Source organism: Trachypithecus francoisi, unplaced genomic scaffold, assembly GCF_009764315.1.
Source record: "Trachypithecus francoisi isolate TF-2019V2 unplaced genomic scaffold, Tfra_2.0 Lachesis_group4, whole genome shotgun sequence".
Classification (NCBI taxonomy): Eukaryota; Metazoa; Chordata; class Mammalia; order Primates; family Cercopithecidae; genus Trachypithecus; species Trachypithecus francoisi.
The window spans coordinates 142,755,700-142,771,077 of record NW_022681469.1 but is presented as its reverse complement, the minus strand read 5'-3'; the positions used below and the strand labels follow the sequence as shown (position 1 = coordinate 142,771,077).

The window sequence follows — 15,378 nt, the reverse complement described above, 5'->3', positions numbered from 1 at the left end:
TGCCACCTGTATTCCCTCCTGCCTGGCAGAGCAGTACTCACAGCAACCCACATCAGCTTGCTCATCCTCTCCTCAGGAGGATTACCGAGGAAGCTTTATGAACAGCTCCTGGGTCTCATCCCCAGAGCTTCTTATTGCAGAGTTCCAGGAAGGGGCCCAGGTGTGCACATTCATTTACATCTCCTCAAGGCATTCTGGCTGGTGGAGACAATTGACTGAGGTTACTTCTGATCCACCCACTCACAACAATCCAGTGTCCTAATACAGGAATCCAACTATGCCCAGAAATGTGCCACTTAGGTATCCTCTAACTGAAAATGACTAACCAATGATCTCTATATTAAATAGGAAGAATTCAGATGGGACCTAAGTATAGCAGGATTTTCCAGATATGCAGCATATCTCACATCTGAACTGTGTGGCTGTTCCAACCCAGCCAGCACCTAGGGTATAGAAAGCAAAAGTGCAGCTCCAGGCAGGAGACAAAAAAGGCAGGAACTAGGGTCCAGGTCCTAATGGAAACCTGAATTCCTGGCAAACAACCCAAGGCCAGCAGCAGGACAGTGGGACAGCTGGACAGGAGCCAGCGCAGGTTAGGGAAGGACAGCAAGAAAGTGGGATCTCAGCACTCACGTCCAGCAGTGGGTGCAGGTGACAGGGGCCCTGCTCAGGCTGGGAAGGCAGGATCTATCCATTCCCAGCTGCACAGGGCAGGGTCTTTCTATTTTCTTCCAAGATTCAATTATGAGTCGCATATCAATACTATAAAGCAACATAGATGTACCCTAATAGAGAAAGAGGGCGTAACAGGAACACTGAGAAGGCATCAGCCCAGCCCCAGAGTCAGGGCAACAAATATCCCTGTGGGGATGGAAGGGGGATCACAGACACCTTCACTGAGCAGAAGGCACCACACTTGACAGGGGCGTGGGGGGCTTGCTAAGAACCTTGGGCTTTACCTTTCAAACAATGATTAGTGGTTTAGTTAGATCTGGGTTTTAAAAGTAAATTGACTGGGTCATGCAGTCATTATGACAGTTATCCATAAAATGGTAGTAAGCAACTAATGTCTAAATTCACTTAAATTTCTATGCTCTGTAACCTTCATGTAGAGAAAAATATTGACTCTTCACTGTGGATAACAAGGACATTATTCTAAAATACAATTCAACTTATACTTACAACTCTAGAAAGTAAAGGTAATACAGATTTTTTTCTTTAAAGAAAAATCTTTTGATACTATAGGAAAATGGAGTACCCTGAAACCTGCCAAGGGGGATCCTACATTATAGGTTTTTAAAATACACTAAACTAGTAAGGGACATCAGAGAACAAATTATGTTTAAAAGGCACTCCGCATTTTACTCCAGGTTCACTCAGCTATTGGAAATCTGCAGACTCCAGGGTGACGTGGCCAATTCAAAAGCACATTGGGATTTATATTCAAAATTGTGCCTACTTTCCTTTATTAAAAGGGGTTATGTAACAAAATGTCAGGAAATGGCTGAAAGGAAAAATAATTCTATGAGGGGATCACCATAAATCATTAATCATGTGTCTTTATAATCCTTAATAGATTTCTAGTGACATGGTCTTAATTGGTAATTTCTCCAAAAAGGATCCCTCCCTCAAGTAGAGGTCAGAAGGAAATATATAGCTCTTGGGAAGAGCAGGCCAATGAATTCAGACCACTTGGGTAAGGAGGGGAAGCCATACCATTCTGGACCCTCCACAGGAAAGCACATTGCTTCCTTATGTAGTTCAAATGTTTTATCTGACAATATTTCAGATATTCTTGCAAGGCCACATTAAATTCTATTTATAGTAGTAGGAATGCATGTGTGTGCATGTGTGTGCATGCATGCGTATAAACCACATTATACATCTACATGTCTACATATGCCCCATGCTACTGACTTTCGATCTCACCTGACAAAGATGAGAACACAGCAGCATAAACAACAAGATCCAGCAAAGGACATACAGACATCCGTACTGAATTTTCCTATCTTCCTGCTCCCAGAGTTCTTGGCATTTAGTCGTAAAAATAATCGTTGCGGTATCAACCAAATTTACCTTAGCTGCTTCAACGTAACAGAGAAATTCAGCCATTTCAAAGTGAAAATACACTGAGACAAATAATTGGAAACATTATCTCACAGCTTGGCCCCTGATCTTTTGAAATTTTCTTTCCTGGTGTCAGTAACTCACACCAATCAACATTTAAAAAATAATAAAATCTTAACGCATTAGAACTATGTATAATGCTGATCAGATACAGTTTCTATTTTACAACCTCCAGGATGAATTTTTCTCTTCCTCTCTTTTTGTAGGAGTAAGTGCAGCTTGAGAATGAGCCCTTAGGAACCCACCTTGGCCATTGCAGAAGGTCCCAGTGTAGCAGAACTCTCAAGAGGAGAAGTATTGTGCCCTGCGTGGCCAATTCCATGAAGATCCAGCCCAGAAAGTCCATCTTAAAGGGACTCACATAGGAATCAATGCCGAAGCTGTGGGTCAGGTCATATTTGATCTGATTATAGCAGAGTTCTATTAGTCCTTGACCAAGGCAGAATTGAGGAAAAATAGTAAAGACCCACTTGAGGACATCATAGACATTCTGTAAATTCTGTACAGTTAAAAAAAGAAAAAATCCAATTAAAAGCTATTCCCTTTTTCATAACATATACCAATAACTTCTTTTTCTCCTTGGTTAGCTCTGTGTTCCAAGTCTTCCCCATACCAACTACTCATTGATATTCTCAGCCATCAAAACAAAGCAGATCCTTGTCGAGATATTAGATCTACTGGTATTTACCTTTCAAGGTTTTCCTTGCTTGAGAACAGTGATGATTTTTACATCTATTTTTAAGGAAATCACAGTGATCTCTACACAAGTATGAACAAAAGTGTTAGCAATATATGAATACTGTGTTAAGAAATAATCCATACATATAAGGGGGATGCAGCTGCACAAACTCACAGAATAACCATCCATAAGTGTTCGATTTAGGATTATGTGAAAATTTTGAAAATGATAATTATACAAAGAAATAAATTAGGAAACACGAGTGTTTAGTCCCCCTACATCCCCCTCACTCCAACAGGAAGCCTCACCAGTGGGAAAGAGATATGTTCCAGATCTTGTGTTTGAACTTAAAATGTGTCATCATATAAACTGTGATTTGGTAACAATGAAAATGATTTCATTAACACTATAGTTTGTAAACACAATGGTTAAATACTGGTTACACTAGATATTAAGACTTATTGTTGACCTGTGTGGAAGATGCGGTGGCAATTCCTCAAAGATCTAGAACCAGAAATACAATTTGACCCAGCAATCCCATTACTGGGTATAAACCCAAAGGAATATAAATCGTTCTATTCCAAAGATACATGCAGGCATATGTTCACTGCAGCACTATTCACAATAGCAAAAACATGGAATCAACCCAAATGCCCATCAATGATAGACTGGATAGATGGATATACCGTAGAATATTATGCAGCCATAAAAACAAAGGAGATCATGTCCTTTGCAGGGACATGGATGGAGCTAGAAGCCATTATCCTCAGAAAACTAATGCAGGAACAGAAAACCAAACACTGCATATTCCCACTTATAAGTGGGGGCTAAACAATGAGAACGCATGAACACAAGGACGGGAACAACACACATTGGAGCCTGTTGGGGGATGGGGTGGGAAACAGAGAGCATTACGAAAAATATCTAACGCATGCTGGGCTTAATACCTAGGTGATGGGTTGATAGGTGCAGCAAACCACCATGACACACGTTTATCTATGTAATAAAACTGCACATGCTGCACATGTACCCCAGAACTTAAAATATTTTTATTTTTTTTTAAACAAAAGACTGATCTGAGAATCCAGTCACCTTCTTCGGTTTCTTTCATTCATTCTATAAGAATTAATGCCACAAAGCTCTATAACCTACAAATGAAAATTTGATATTATTTGAAATAAACATTTGAATAATGTTGCTTCCTAAGCAAATAATATCAAAATAAAGAGCAAAGGAAAAGAAAGACCCAAACAAAAGCAATAAGCTGCTTTTTATTATTTGTTACCAATTGATGTACATCCATTTTCAGCAAACACCTCATTGCTGTTGATTTTTTTTTAACAAATAAGCAATGCGGTTTATAAATAAAGGTAACAATGCCTTTCCACTTGCCACACAGGTAGAACCTCATGAGTGGAAATGTTCCTGGTCCGCTTCCTCTTTGGATATGGACAATTCTCCTTCCTTTTTCTTTTGGAGCTAAATCTTACTTCTGTGACTCCACTCCCCAGGGCAGCTCTCTGCTTACAAGTTCCTCAGCACTAGGATTATCTACTGTGAGTCTCTTTTCAGTTTCACCATGGTTCATGGTTGACATCCTCATGATTCATGTCATGTTAGAGATCCAATGAGGGAGGAGGAAAATTGTACACTATCTCTACTGATTTCAATTTTCTTCTCAAGCTAAAGCCAATTAATTGTTCTGCAAGTTTTCTCTTTAAAGTGTAGACATATTAATATAAATCAGAGTCAATAATAAATCTGTAAAAAATCACCAAAATAGATTATTACCTTCACTGAATGCATAATTGATGTTTACAGAGTTCACTGCTTCTATCAAAATAGGAAGCACAATAATAAAAACTAATGTTAGCTATCATTGGCAAATCTACTAAGTCTCTGAAAGTCCAGCCATGAGGAAGTAGACTCATCCCAATTAAACAGGCATCAGCCCCTGTTTGATTTTAAATGATAACTGCAGCACATGCTTCAAAACTAGGAGCTCAGTAGCTTTTCCAGGTCATTTTCTCAGCCTCTGAGTTGGCCAAACATTTGGGAACTACTGAGGAATCAGACTCCATATAAACAGCAGGGAATCAGGAGAGAACAGTGTGGCCAGAGCTGAGAAAAGAAAACAGAATGAGGCTGGGCGCGGTGGCTCAAGCCTGTAATCCCAGCACTTTGGGAGGCCGAGACGGGTGGATCACGAGGTCAGGAGATCGAGACCATCCTGGCTAACACGGTGAAACCCCGTCTCTACTAAAAAAATACAAAAAATTAGCCGGGCGAGATGGCGGGCGCCTATAGTCCCAGCTACTCGGGAGGCTGAGGCGAGAGAATGGCGTAAACCCGGGAGGCGGAGCTTGCAGTGAGCTGAGATCCCGCCACTGCACTCCAGCCTGGGCGACAGAGCGAGACTCCCTCTCAAAAAAAAAAAAAAGAGAGAAAACAGAATGAAAAGGATTGCAATAAGGGGGGCAGAGGAAAGTGCAAAATCTGAAGTCCTTACCTCCAGGTAGCACTGGGGATGCTGAGGGGCTGAAAGACGTATTAAAGCAGAGGCAAAGACCCCGGTAGGCCTCACTAGGGGAGGAGACAGGAGTGAAAGGAATGTGGCAGGACGAATGGGTTCAGCTTGACCTAGACACCTGCTGGAGATGACATTTAAGAAATGACTTGCCAATCGTAACGGCCTATTGGAGAGTGGCGCTGATCTCGCAAGGAGAAATTCTTCCTGACCATGGACCTTATGTTCAGGAAAGCCCTTGGCTGCCACACTTAGAAAATAGCAAAATTAAAGTTGTTCCAGAAATCACAGAGAAGAGGGCAGAATCCCCCAGATCATCATTCAGACACGCTGTGCCCTGAGAGCATGATCAGCTGTGGTATGGCCCATCCTACCTTGTAGAGTCTGACCCTAACAGTAGTGAACATTGAGAGGGCATGTTTCAATGACTCACTGTTCCACCATTCATCAGTAATTCATCAGCAAATAGTCTCTGATGAAAATGCTGGGGATGTGGCAGTGAACATCTTCACAACTCTACCCTCAAGAATGGAGTGGCTGAAACAGCACATCTTTTAACCAATTGTTGCTAAGCCCTTTTATAATGGCAACATGTTTTTTGTTAATTAGAATCCATTTATCTTTCTGGAGTTTAAAGACAGTGGATACCAATGCATTTCCATTGAATTCCAGTTGGAAAAGCAACAAGAGACGTGAGTTAACACCATCTTTGCACTAGAGGTGCAGAAGTGTAGAGGTGATGCTACGAAGCTACTGACCTTAGCTTTGGAGATGATGGCTAGCAACCGGGGCATGACGGTTATGAGCATGGTACAAAGGCCAAAGATGAAGTTCAGTGAGACATAGGAAATGAAAGCCACGTCTGAACTGGAGAAGATTCTGGACATCAGGTACATCCACGGAAGAGTTGCATATCTGAAAAGTAAAGTGAAAAGTCATGTTTGTTTTACCGTAATATTTATAGTAGTTTTCTCTTATCTATGCCAGATACATTTTAAGACCTTGGGGTGAATCCCTGAAAATGCAGATATTACTGAACCCTATATACACTATGTTTTTCCCCATACATGCAACCTATGATAAGGTTTGATTTATAAATTAGGCACAGTGAGAGAGTAAGAACAATGACTAATATAAAATAGAACAATTACAGTAATATGCCAGCATGCCTACTCTAGCACTTTGAGGCCATCTAGTAAAACAAGGGTCTCCTGAACACAAGCACTGCCAGGCTGTGACAATCAATTTGGTAACTCTCTGACTCCCAGATCTGAAGTGAGGATGTGCTGGACAAAGGGGAAATTCACGTCCCTGCCAGGACAGAGCAAGACAGTACAAGATTTCATCATGCTACTCAGAACATTGTGCCCTTTAAAACCAATTGTTTATTTCTGGAATTTTCCATTTAATATCTGAACCAGTTGTGGTTCAGACCACAACTGACTGTGGGTAACTGAATTCTCTGAAAACAAAAATGCAGATAAGTGGACAGCCATAAGACTGAATTATAGATGCAATTTTATTGGCCCAGCAATTTTTCCTCACTTGGTGAACAGAAATGAACTTTACATAAATACATTCCATAGTATTTTCCGAAAACAACACACTCTTCCTGGGGCTTCAGAGGACTCTGCAATGCAATAGAAAGAACACAGGATGGGGTCACAACACACGGGTTGTACATGGGCCTGAACTCGTTGGCTCTGTGGCCTGGAGAAAGTCAGCTGACTTCTCCAACTTTTCTTCCCCAAAAGGAGCTTCTTTGCTCTGCTTCTCATCAGGAAGGCAGGAATAACACTTAGTTGTTATATTGAGAATTAAAAGATATCAAGAATATAAAAAGCTGCAGAGCTACATAAAAAAAAAAGGCCTAAAAATAGAAACTGAAAGCCTTCTTCCAGCATCCATTGCACAGAGGCACCATCTGTGACTCCTCAGTGTGCCCTGTTCTTCCTTTTGCCCCCAGCAACCCAGGAGACAGCACTGTAACCGTCATCTCACAGGCAAAATAATGGGGATTTCAAGAGTTCAGACACTTGATCGAGCTTTGCAGGTGATAAGTAGGTGAAGCTGAACCTGGGGTTCATTTCCATGTGGCCCCAAAACTGGGGAGTAAGAAGCATTGCTAAATATTGGACCCTAGAAGCAGTCCCCACATGTGTAAGATGACATCAGGATCTAAGATACCACCCAAACGTCCCTAAAAGGAAAACATCTTATTTTCTTCACTCTGTCTCCTCCATTCTAGAGCCAGGTTTCACTCACGGCAACTTCCCTCAGCTCCTTCCTGAAATAATACCACTGCACCCAATAAAGGAAACACACTTCAAATGATGGTTTCTAATATCAGCAGAGAAGTCACGGATTTTGAATCACAACTTTCCCGAAAGATTCTCATGTATCTGGAGCTCCAACAAGTTCTCTGCTCACTCAAGGTAAATGTATCACTGTTTTCTTACGGTGAATAATTGGCTTAACCTGAAACATTTCAGTGCCTGCAAAATGTCTGAGATTTTCTTAATATGTTAACAAGTTCTGAAAAGTATGAGACTTCAAAATGATATAAGACATGCCAGGCCTTCAAGTTAACTCTTAGTCTAGTATACACTCCCTTTCATATGATATCTATGATATTAGAATGCTTTCCTGGGTTAAAAGATACATTCTCATAGTTCATTAGATATATATATAATATAATATATAAAATCATATAGTGTTTTAGACACTCAATAGCAATCTGCTTCAAAATGTGGGCATGAAGATAATTCTTTCAAAGCACAAAATGGAGGCAAGAGCTGTTCTAAAGCAGTTGCTGCATAAGATAATCAACTAATTAAATCAAAATAATTACCAGAGAGGTAAGTCATGACTTCTTAGGGCTGTACATTATCAACACCTCTGTCTGAAATACACTACCACAGAGAGAATTCAAAACCCAACACATATTCACCCACGCCACACACCTCCCCTCTTTCCTTTATTGTCCCTTCTGAGACAAAAATCAAGTGCTACACTCCGTCATGCGACTGTTTTGAGAATCAAATGAAATCATAGAATTGCAAGTAATTTTGCAACGGAAACATAAGCAGTAGTAGAAGTTTGTGAGCCAAATTTTGGGGCAGGAATAACTGCCATAACATTCATTCTAAGAGTGAATGAAAACTCTTTCCAACTTATAACTACCGATTCTAACTCTACATTCTGGAACAACATGTGACAAATTGCTTTTCTTTTCCATGTGACAGTCCTTTAAATAGCTGAGGATAGCCATGTTATTCCGCTTAAACCTTCACTACAAAAGACTGAGTCTTTCTCTGCTCCTCTAACAACACGATATTCAACCAGCTCTCTCTCTGTTAAATTTTGCATTTTGGGACTTAGGGGAGTTTAGGTAAGGCCACCTCACAGAGAACATGATGTGGTTGGCCTGGCACAACACACAGCAAGATTATCATCTGCTTTGATCAGCATCTCCACATTCAGCAATACAATCTAAGGGTGCAGCAGCCTCCCTGTCTTGCTGTGGAGCCTGCATACCCAATCTGCACTTGAGGGACTAATTACCAGCTCAACACTAGGCTCTACTTCCTTTGAGATGGTTCAGCATCTGTACTTTGTTACTTACTACATCAGGTTTCCATGCTGGGTTATGTCATTTAAATATTTGACAAGTGGATCAAAGCATTATTTAAGAAAAACAAAGAATCAGAGACATAGTCCTAAATGAAGTCACACGAGAGTTCCTGTTGCTAGATGAATGAAGAGTCTTCCAGTGTGGTTTCCAACTGGCTATGATTCCATCACTTTTTTACTACATTTTCATTAGTTATCTTTCAAATGCTTGGCTCAAATGAACATATTCACAGCTCCAGTCTCCTTTCTTATAAGAAAAAAATGAAATTGGCTTAGAGAGCATAATTTTTTTGTGTGAAAATTACAGTGAATTTCAACAATCTCCAGGCTTTTATTAAAATATAATATCATTTTAATGATTTTAAAACTTGCTAGAGATTGACCTACTGTTCACAACATCATGGAATTTATGGGGGAAGAAAATTCCCCTTTTGAAAATCAACCACTTCCCCATGCTCTGTGAATTTCCCAAGACACCAAACAGGATTCTGTAATCTCATCTTTTGGCACTAAATATACATCAAATATGTTCTTAAGGTTTCAATTTTTATGTAAGCTAGGCTCTATTTTCTTTCATTCATTTCAGGTGTTACTTACCTCTTTTGGATGCTAATTATCCCTGACTCTCCCTTTTGTATTTTAAATAACAAACTGTCCTTGACAGAAAGAAGAAAAACAATAAAACTGCTATTGGGCATATTTGTCTTGTTATCTCTTAAAAGAATCAATTCGTGTATACTATCCCTTATTCTTTGTTTTGTTTTGTTTTGTTTTTTATTATACTTTAAGTTCTAGGGTACATGTGCATAACGTGTAGGTTTGTTGCATAGGTATACTTGTGTCATGTTGATGTGCCGCACCCATCAACTGGTCAGGACCCATCAACTCGTCATTTACATCAGGTATAACTCCCAATGCAATCCCTCCCCCCTTTCCCCTCCCCATAGGCCCCGGTGTGTGATGTTCTCCTTCCCAAGTCCAAGTGATCTCATTGTTCAGTTCCCACCTGTGAGTGAGAACATGCGGTATTTGGTTTTCTGTTCTTGCGATAGTTAGCTGAGAATGACGGTTTCCAGCTGCATCCATGTCCCTGCAAAGGACACAAACTCATCCTTTTTTATGGCTGCATAGTATTCCATGGTGTATATGTGCCACATTTTCTTAATCCAGTCTGTCACTGATGGACATTTGGGTTGACTCCAAGTCTTCGCTGTTGTGAATAGTGCAGCAACGAACACACGTGTGCATGTGTCTTTATAGCAGCATGATTTATAATCCTTTGGGTATATACCCAGTAGTGGGATGGCTGGGTTATGTGGTACTTCTAGTTCTAGATCCTTGAGGAATCGCTATACTGTTTTCCACAATGGTTGAACTAGTTTACAATCCCACCAACAGTGTAAAAGTGTTCCTATTTCTCCATATCCTCTCCAGCACCTGTTGTTTCCTACTTTTTAATGATTGCCATTCTAACTGGTGTGTGATTTGTCTAATTCCCTTGGCCAGGAAAGAGTTAGGCGCTGGAGACAAGTGGTAGGAAAGGAAGAACTTTATTGACCAACAAGTCAGGGCTCTTGGGCGAGGTTCACGGGTCCTCTAAGTGGGGCCAGGGAAGTCGCGCCAGGCTCTGGGGGGAGGTTCCCTGGTCCACAAGCAATGGGGCCAGGGAAGTTCCCCAGGGCGCCTGCCGGCATGGCGACTTTTATGTTCTGGGCTTGGAAATGGGAAGGCAGTGGGTGGGACAAGGGCGTGCCAGGGGTGTCTCTGTAGGCGTGGACGGGTAAGTTTCAGTTTCCTCAAATTGACGTCATGTTGTGCCTGCTCAGTTGGTCTGCTTTTTTCCCAGGCGAGGGCTGCATTTCCCCGCATGCGGGTAAGTTGGATGATGAAGAACCCGGAAGTAGTAGGGGCTGCGTCTTTTCTGTTCACCTTCCTCCATCTTGTCCTTTTCCCCCTCACCCAGACAGTGTGAGATGGTATCTCATTGTGGTTTTGATTTGCATTTCTCTGATAGCCAGTGATGATGAGCATTTTTTCATGTGTCTGTTGGCTGTATGCATGTCTTCTTTTGAGAAGTGTCTGTTCATATCCTTTGCCCACTTTTTGATGGGGTTGTTTGTTTTTTTCTTGTAAATTTGTTTGAGTTCTTTGTAGGTTCTGGATATTAGCCCTTTGTCAGATGAGTAGATTCTCAGATTCCTGCCTTTAAGCAGCCATTAATGCCTGGACTTGCTCTTAGGTTTCAGCTGGGGATTCAGCTTTCCCGAGTTTGTCCTTGGGCTCCCTGTACCCACAGATCCTTAGAGGGACAACAGGCGTGAACCAATTCTGCTATCCACACCCAGAGATTGCCAGGCACACAGGAGACAGTGGTTCCCCAGACCAGGTCTCTCACTGCCCCTCCTGTTACAGTGGGGGATCACCCATTCCACTGGCTGTGCTCCATGAAGAAAGAGCTACTTTCTAAATCTGCATCCCCATGGATGTCACCCGGTGACCCTGATTGACTTCCCTTGGGGGCTCTTCTTCCCTGGAATTAGCTGGGACCACAAACACAGTCTGAGTTATCTTTGAAATCTTTCTAGTCCCTGCAACCTAAGAGTTCTTAATCAGAAGTGTGTAACACCTATTGCCTACGATTGTGCTTCAACAGACCTGTGAATCTCCAGAAATTCTTTGAAAAATGTGGTAATTATGTATGTGAAGAGAATTCTTAGTTTAATTCAAATTCTTTTTTTTATAAATGAAGGTATTCAAATTCAAATTCTTAAAGGGTTTCAAAATCAAAACAACATTAATAAAAAATTCTAAAAGCATGTTTTTAAGGCTTTCTAACCATTTTATCTAAGTTTTAACTCAGTTTTTGAGATATACTCTCCTAAAATTCAAAAATAATTTTACAGCAAAGTTTATTTTACTCGAAATAGAGGGAGACATGACAACACTATCCATTCAATTGGATCAATAAACTGAAATCAAACTGTATTCTCAGAGCTGGGTACACACACATATAGATCTTTATACACACGTCTGTAAATTTCTAGTTAAATATAATAAACATATGTCTACTATAAGCATGCTTTATAGCTATTACATCTTCTAAAGAGTAAAATAATTCTAAAGAGTAACAATAATGGCTAAAATTAATTTAATGAGTACTTTGTACCAGTCATTGTCCATGATATTTGCATAAACTATTTAATTTAATCTTTATAGCAAAAGATATGAAGTTTTATAGAGAAAAAACTGAGCATTAGACAGAATAATTAGTATTACCAAAGCCACAGAATTGGGGTTACTGAGTAGTAATATCAATGTTCCCCCAAAAGTTTGTCTGTCTGTCTTGTCTCTCTCAATCTCTCTCTCCCTCTCTCTCTTAATCTCTCTTTCCCTCTCTCCCTTAATCTTTCTCCCTCTATCTCTCTTTCTCTCTCTCTCTTATCTACATACTTCCATCCATCCACCCATCCACCTACACATTCATCTAGTAATAGTATATATTTGTTTAAGTAAAATTCTGTCTCTAATTAGACATTTTGAATAATTATAGGCCACTTATATAAATACAAACTGTAAAAATCATTTTATTTGCAATCCTCTTAAATAAAAGCAAGTTGTTTTATCTTTTAAAATAGCCTTGAATTATAATAAATTAGTATGATAATTATTTTCCCTAAGTATTTCTTATGCAGTTAGCCTGTATATAAGCATACATGCATGACACATAAGAAGACATATATATCCTGATACCAGGTAGATATAATTTTGAGGCCACTAGCAACGATCCTGACTAGTATGCATAAATCAGAAATTCATAAAATGACTTTTCTCCATTTGCTATTTTTTCATCTGAGAAAAAAAGTGATAGAAATTAGACAAAACATTTTCAAACTACTAATATTATAGGAGAGGAGAAAAAGATGCCGGACAGCTTGCTGAGAGAACCTCCACAAATGCAATCTCCCAGCTAACTGGATTATGTATTTGAGCCCCTGATTAATGTCAAAGTGAGAATAATAGAGAATCTATTTCCAGCTGCACAAGTTTGTCAAACAGCTTGAGGGTCTGTCTGAGACAGGGCAGAGCTGTCTTCATCACGACCAGGTCAGCCCTTCCTTCCTCCACAGGGCATTCATCATCCTACTCAGGCTTGTTTGCTCCATGTCCCTTGCAGAAGCAACATAATTGCTTCAAAAGAGAGGAAATCATGAAGTCGACAGCAGGTTCAAAGCCATCCTGAGGGTTTTCTTTTTCAGAAAACAAACCGTAATTCTGCAGCAGCGTTTCTCATCACATACCCGAAAAGTGACAGCAGGAGGGCCGTGGCTGCCAAGTTCTCGCGGAAAGTAAAAGCTGTTAACTGGAAGGCGACAATAACAGCAATACACAGGCAGATGGAAACCAAGTAAAAGAGCTGAGAAAATAAAAAGAAATAAGGGAGAGCTGTTACATCAGATGGTCATATTTATTATCATCTACTTATCCTGAAGTTTCCTTTCAACTTCACAAATATATTTCCTATTTTGCATATTAGGGGTTCCATAGCCATGGAATTAGTCCTGGAAAGTCACTTGTTATAACCTGAGATGTATCCCCCCAAAATTCATACGTTGAACCCCCAGTATTTCAAGATGTGACTGTATTTGGAGACAGGGCTTTAAACAAGAGATTAAGGTAAAATGAAGTCAATTGGGTGAGCCCTCATCCAACATCACTGGTGTCCCTAGAAGAGATCAGGATGCAGTCACTCACAGAGGGCTGACCACGTGAGGACACAGGGAGAGGATGGCTGTCTACAAGCCAAGGAGAGAAGCCTCAGAAGGAACCAACCCTGCCAACACCTTGATCTCAGACTTCCAGCCTCCAGGACAACGAGAGAATCAAGTTTCCCTGGTGAAGGCACCCAGCCTGTGGTATTTTGTTATCACAGCCTGAGGAGACTACTACTGTCATGCATAACCATCTCCTTTGAGGAGGGTCAAGGAATCCAATCAGCTCTCATGAAACACAGCCTCCTCCCACACACGTAGAACCAAGGACAGACTCCTCACACTACCTCTCTATCCAGCCTCACCTTAAGGTGCTCCCCACAGGACAACAAGAGCCACGGCTTTCTTTGGGGCTGTCACACACCTGGCTCCTTCTTCTCTTAGACTCTCAAGCTGCAGAGCTCTTCCTGCATGTCATCCATGGGGAGGGCCCCTTCTTACCTCACAGATCTCAGCTTAAGTTTCACTGTCTTCTTTGAACTCCACATTTGAAGTCATTCTCCATCCTATCGTTCTCTTTCATTCTATCAATAGACCCAGTCATGGGCCAACTGTATCTTGCGCATTTATTTATTTGTTTGTTTTCTTGCTTGTTTTCTGCTTCCTTTCATGAGAATCTCTTTGAGGGGAGCAATCTTCTCTGCTTTATGCATGGTTTTATGCCCAACACCGTTTGTGGGGCTGTGATAGAATAACATAGACCAAGTGGCTTATAAACCACACAACTTTATTACTCACAGTTCTGGAGGCTGGAAAGACCAGAATCAAGATGTTGGCAGATTCAGTGTCTGGCGAAGGCTAGTTTCCTCGTTCAGACTGTGACTTCTCACTGTGTTCTCACACAGAGCTCTCTGAGGCCTCTTTTACAAGGGCACTAATCCCATTCAGGAGGGCTCCACTCTCAGAACCTAATTATCTCTCCAAGATCCCACCTCCAAATACCATCACACTGGGATGATCAACATATGAAATTTGGGGGGACATAATCATTTAGTCCAAAGCAACCTTGGACACACCTTGACCCACAACAGATCCTCAAAAATATTTATTAAATCAGTGATTGAATAGAATAAGCAGAGAATGATTGGATGAAGATGGAAAACCATCCAAACAAGAAGCAAAGAACCCTCTCTGTCCTTAATCCCCAAGGTCAAACCTCACAGAGTAAAGAAAAGTCAGACTGACTGGGAGACACAAAAAGATAATAAACTAAGGATGCAGAAAGGAAGGAAGATCCTGGGGTTTTGGAGACTTGGAAAGCCCCATGGTGTCCTAGAAGCATAGCCCCCTGTGTGTCGTGATTCTCTGTTGCCACACCCTTCTTCCCTGTTCTTTGGGAAAGTTGTGGCCCTTAGACACCACTGTTAAGTGACAGATGGAAAAGAGTCAAGTAGCCAGCAGCAGTGTGTAGCGCTGTGAACAAAACTGGACCAGGAGACAGAGGCTGGCACTGAGAAGCCGTCTCTGTACCAACTAGAAGTAAAATCTCGCACAAGTCACTTCCACTTACCTGCCTTCAAGTGTCCCTCACCAAATATAAGGATTTAAAGACCCAGAATTTGTCAATCTTGGTTAAGATTCATAAATCACCTTGAGTACCTAGTAAAACACAGACCTCCAAGTCCCCCCAGTCCTATTGAATA

At 40.9% G+C, this 15,378-nt stretch overlaps 1 protein-coding gene across 1 annotated transcript in view; it reads right to left on the bottom strand.

The window, feature by feature from the left end:
* ABCA13 (ATP binding cassette subfamily A member 13) overlaps positions 1 to 15,378 on the bottom strand; it is a 503,527-nt gene that overhangs the window by 134,008 nt on the left and 354,141 nt on the right. Inside the window, exons 52-54 of the mRNA XM_033192140.1 lie at positions 13,265 to 13,380; positions 6,092 to 6,248; positions 2,373 to 2,626 (exon numbers count right to left, since the gene is read on the bottom strand). Coding sequence (XP_033048031.1) covers positions 2,373 to 2,626; positions 6,092 to 6,248; positions 13,265 to 13,380 — 527 coding nt within the window. The remainder of the gene's footprint in view (positions 1 to 2,372; positions 2,627 to 6,091; positions 6,249 to 13,264; positions 13,381 to 15,378) is intronic.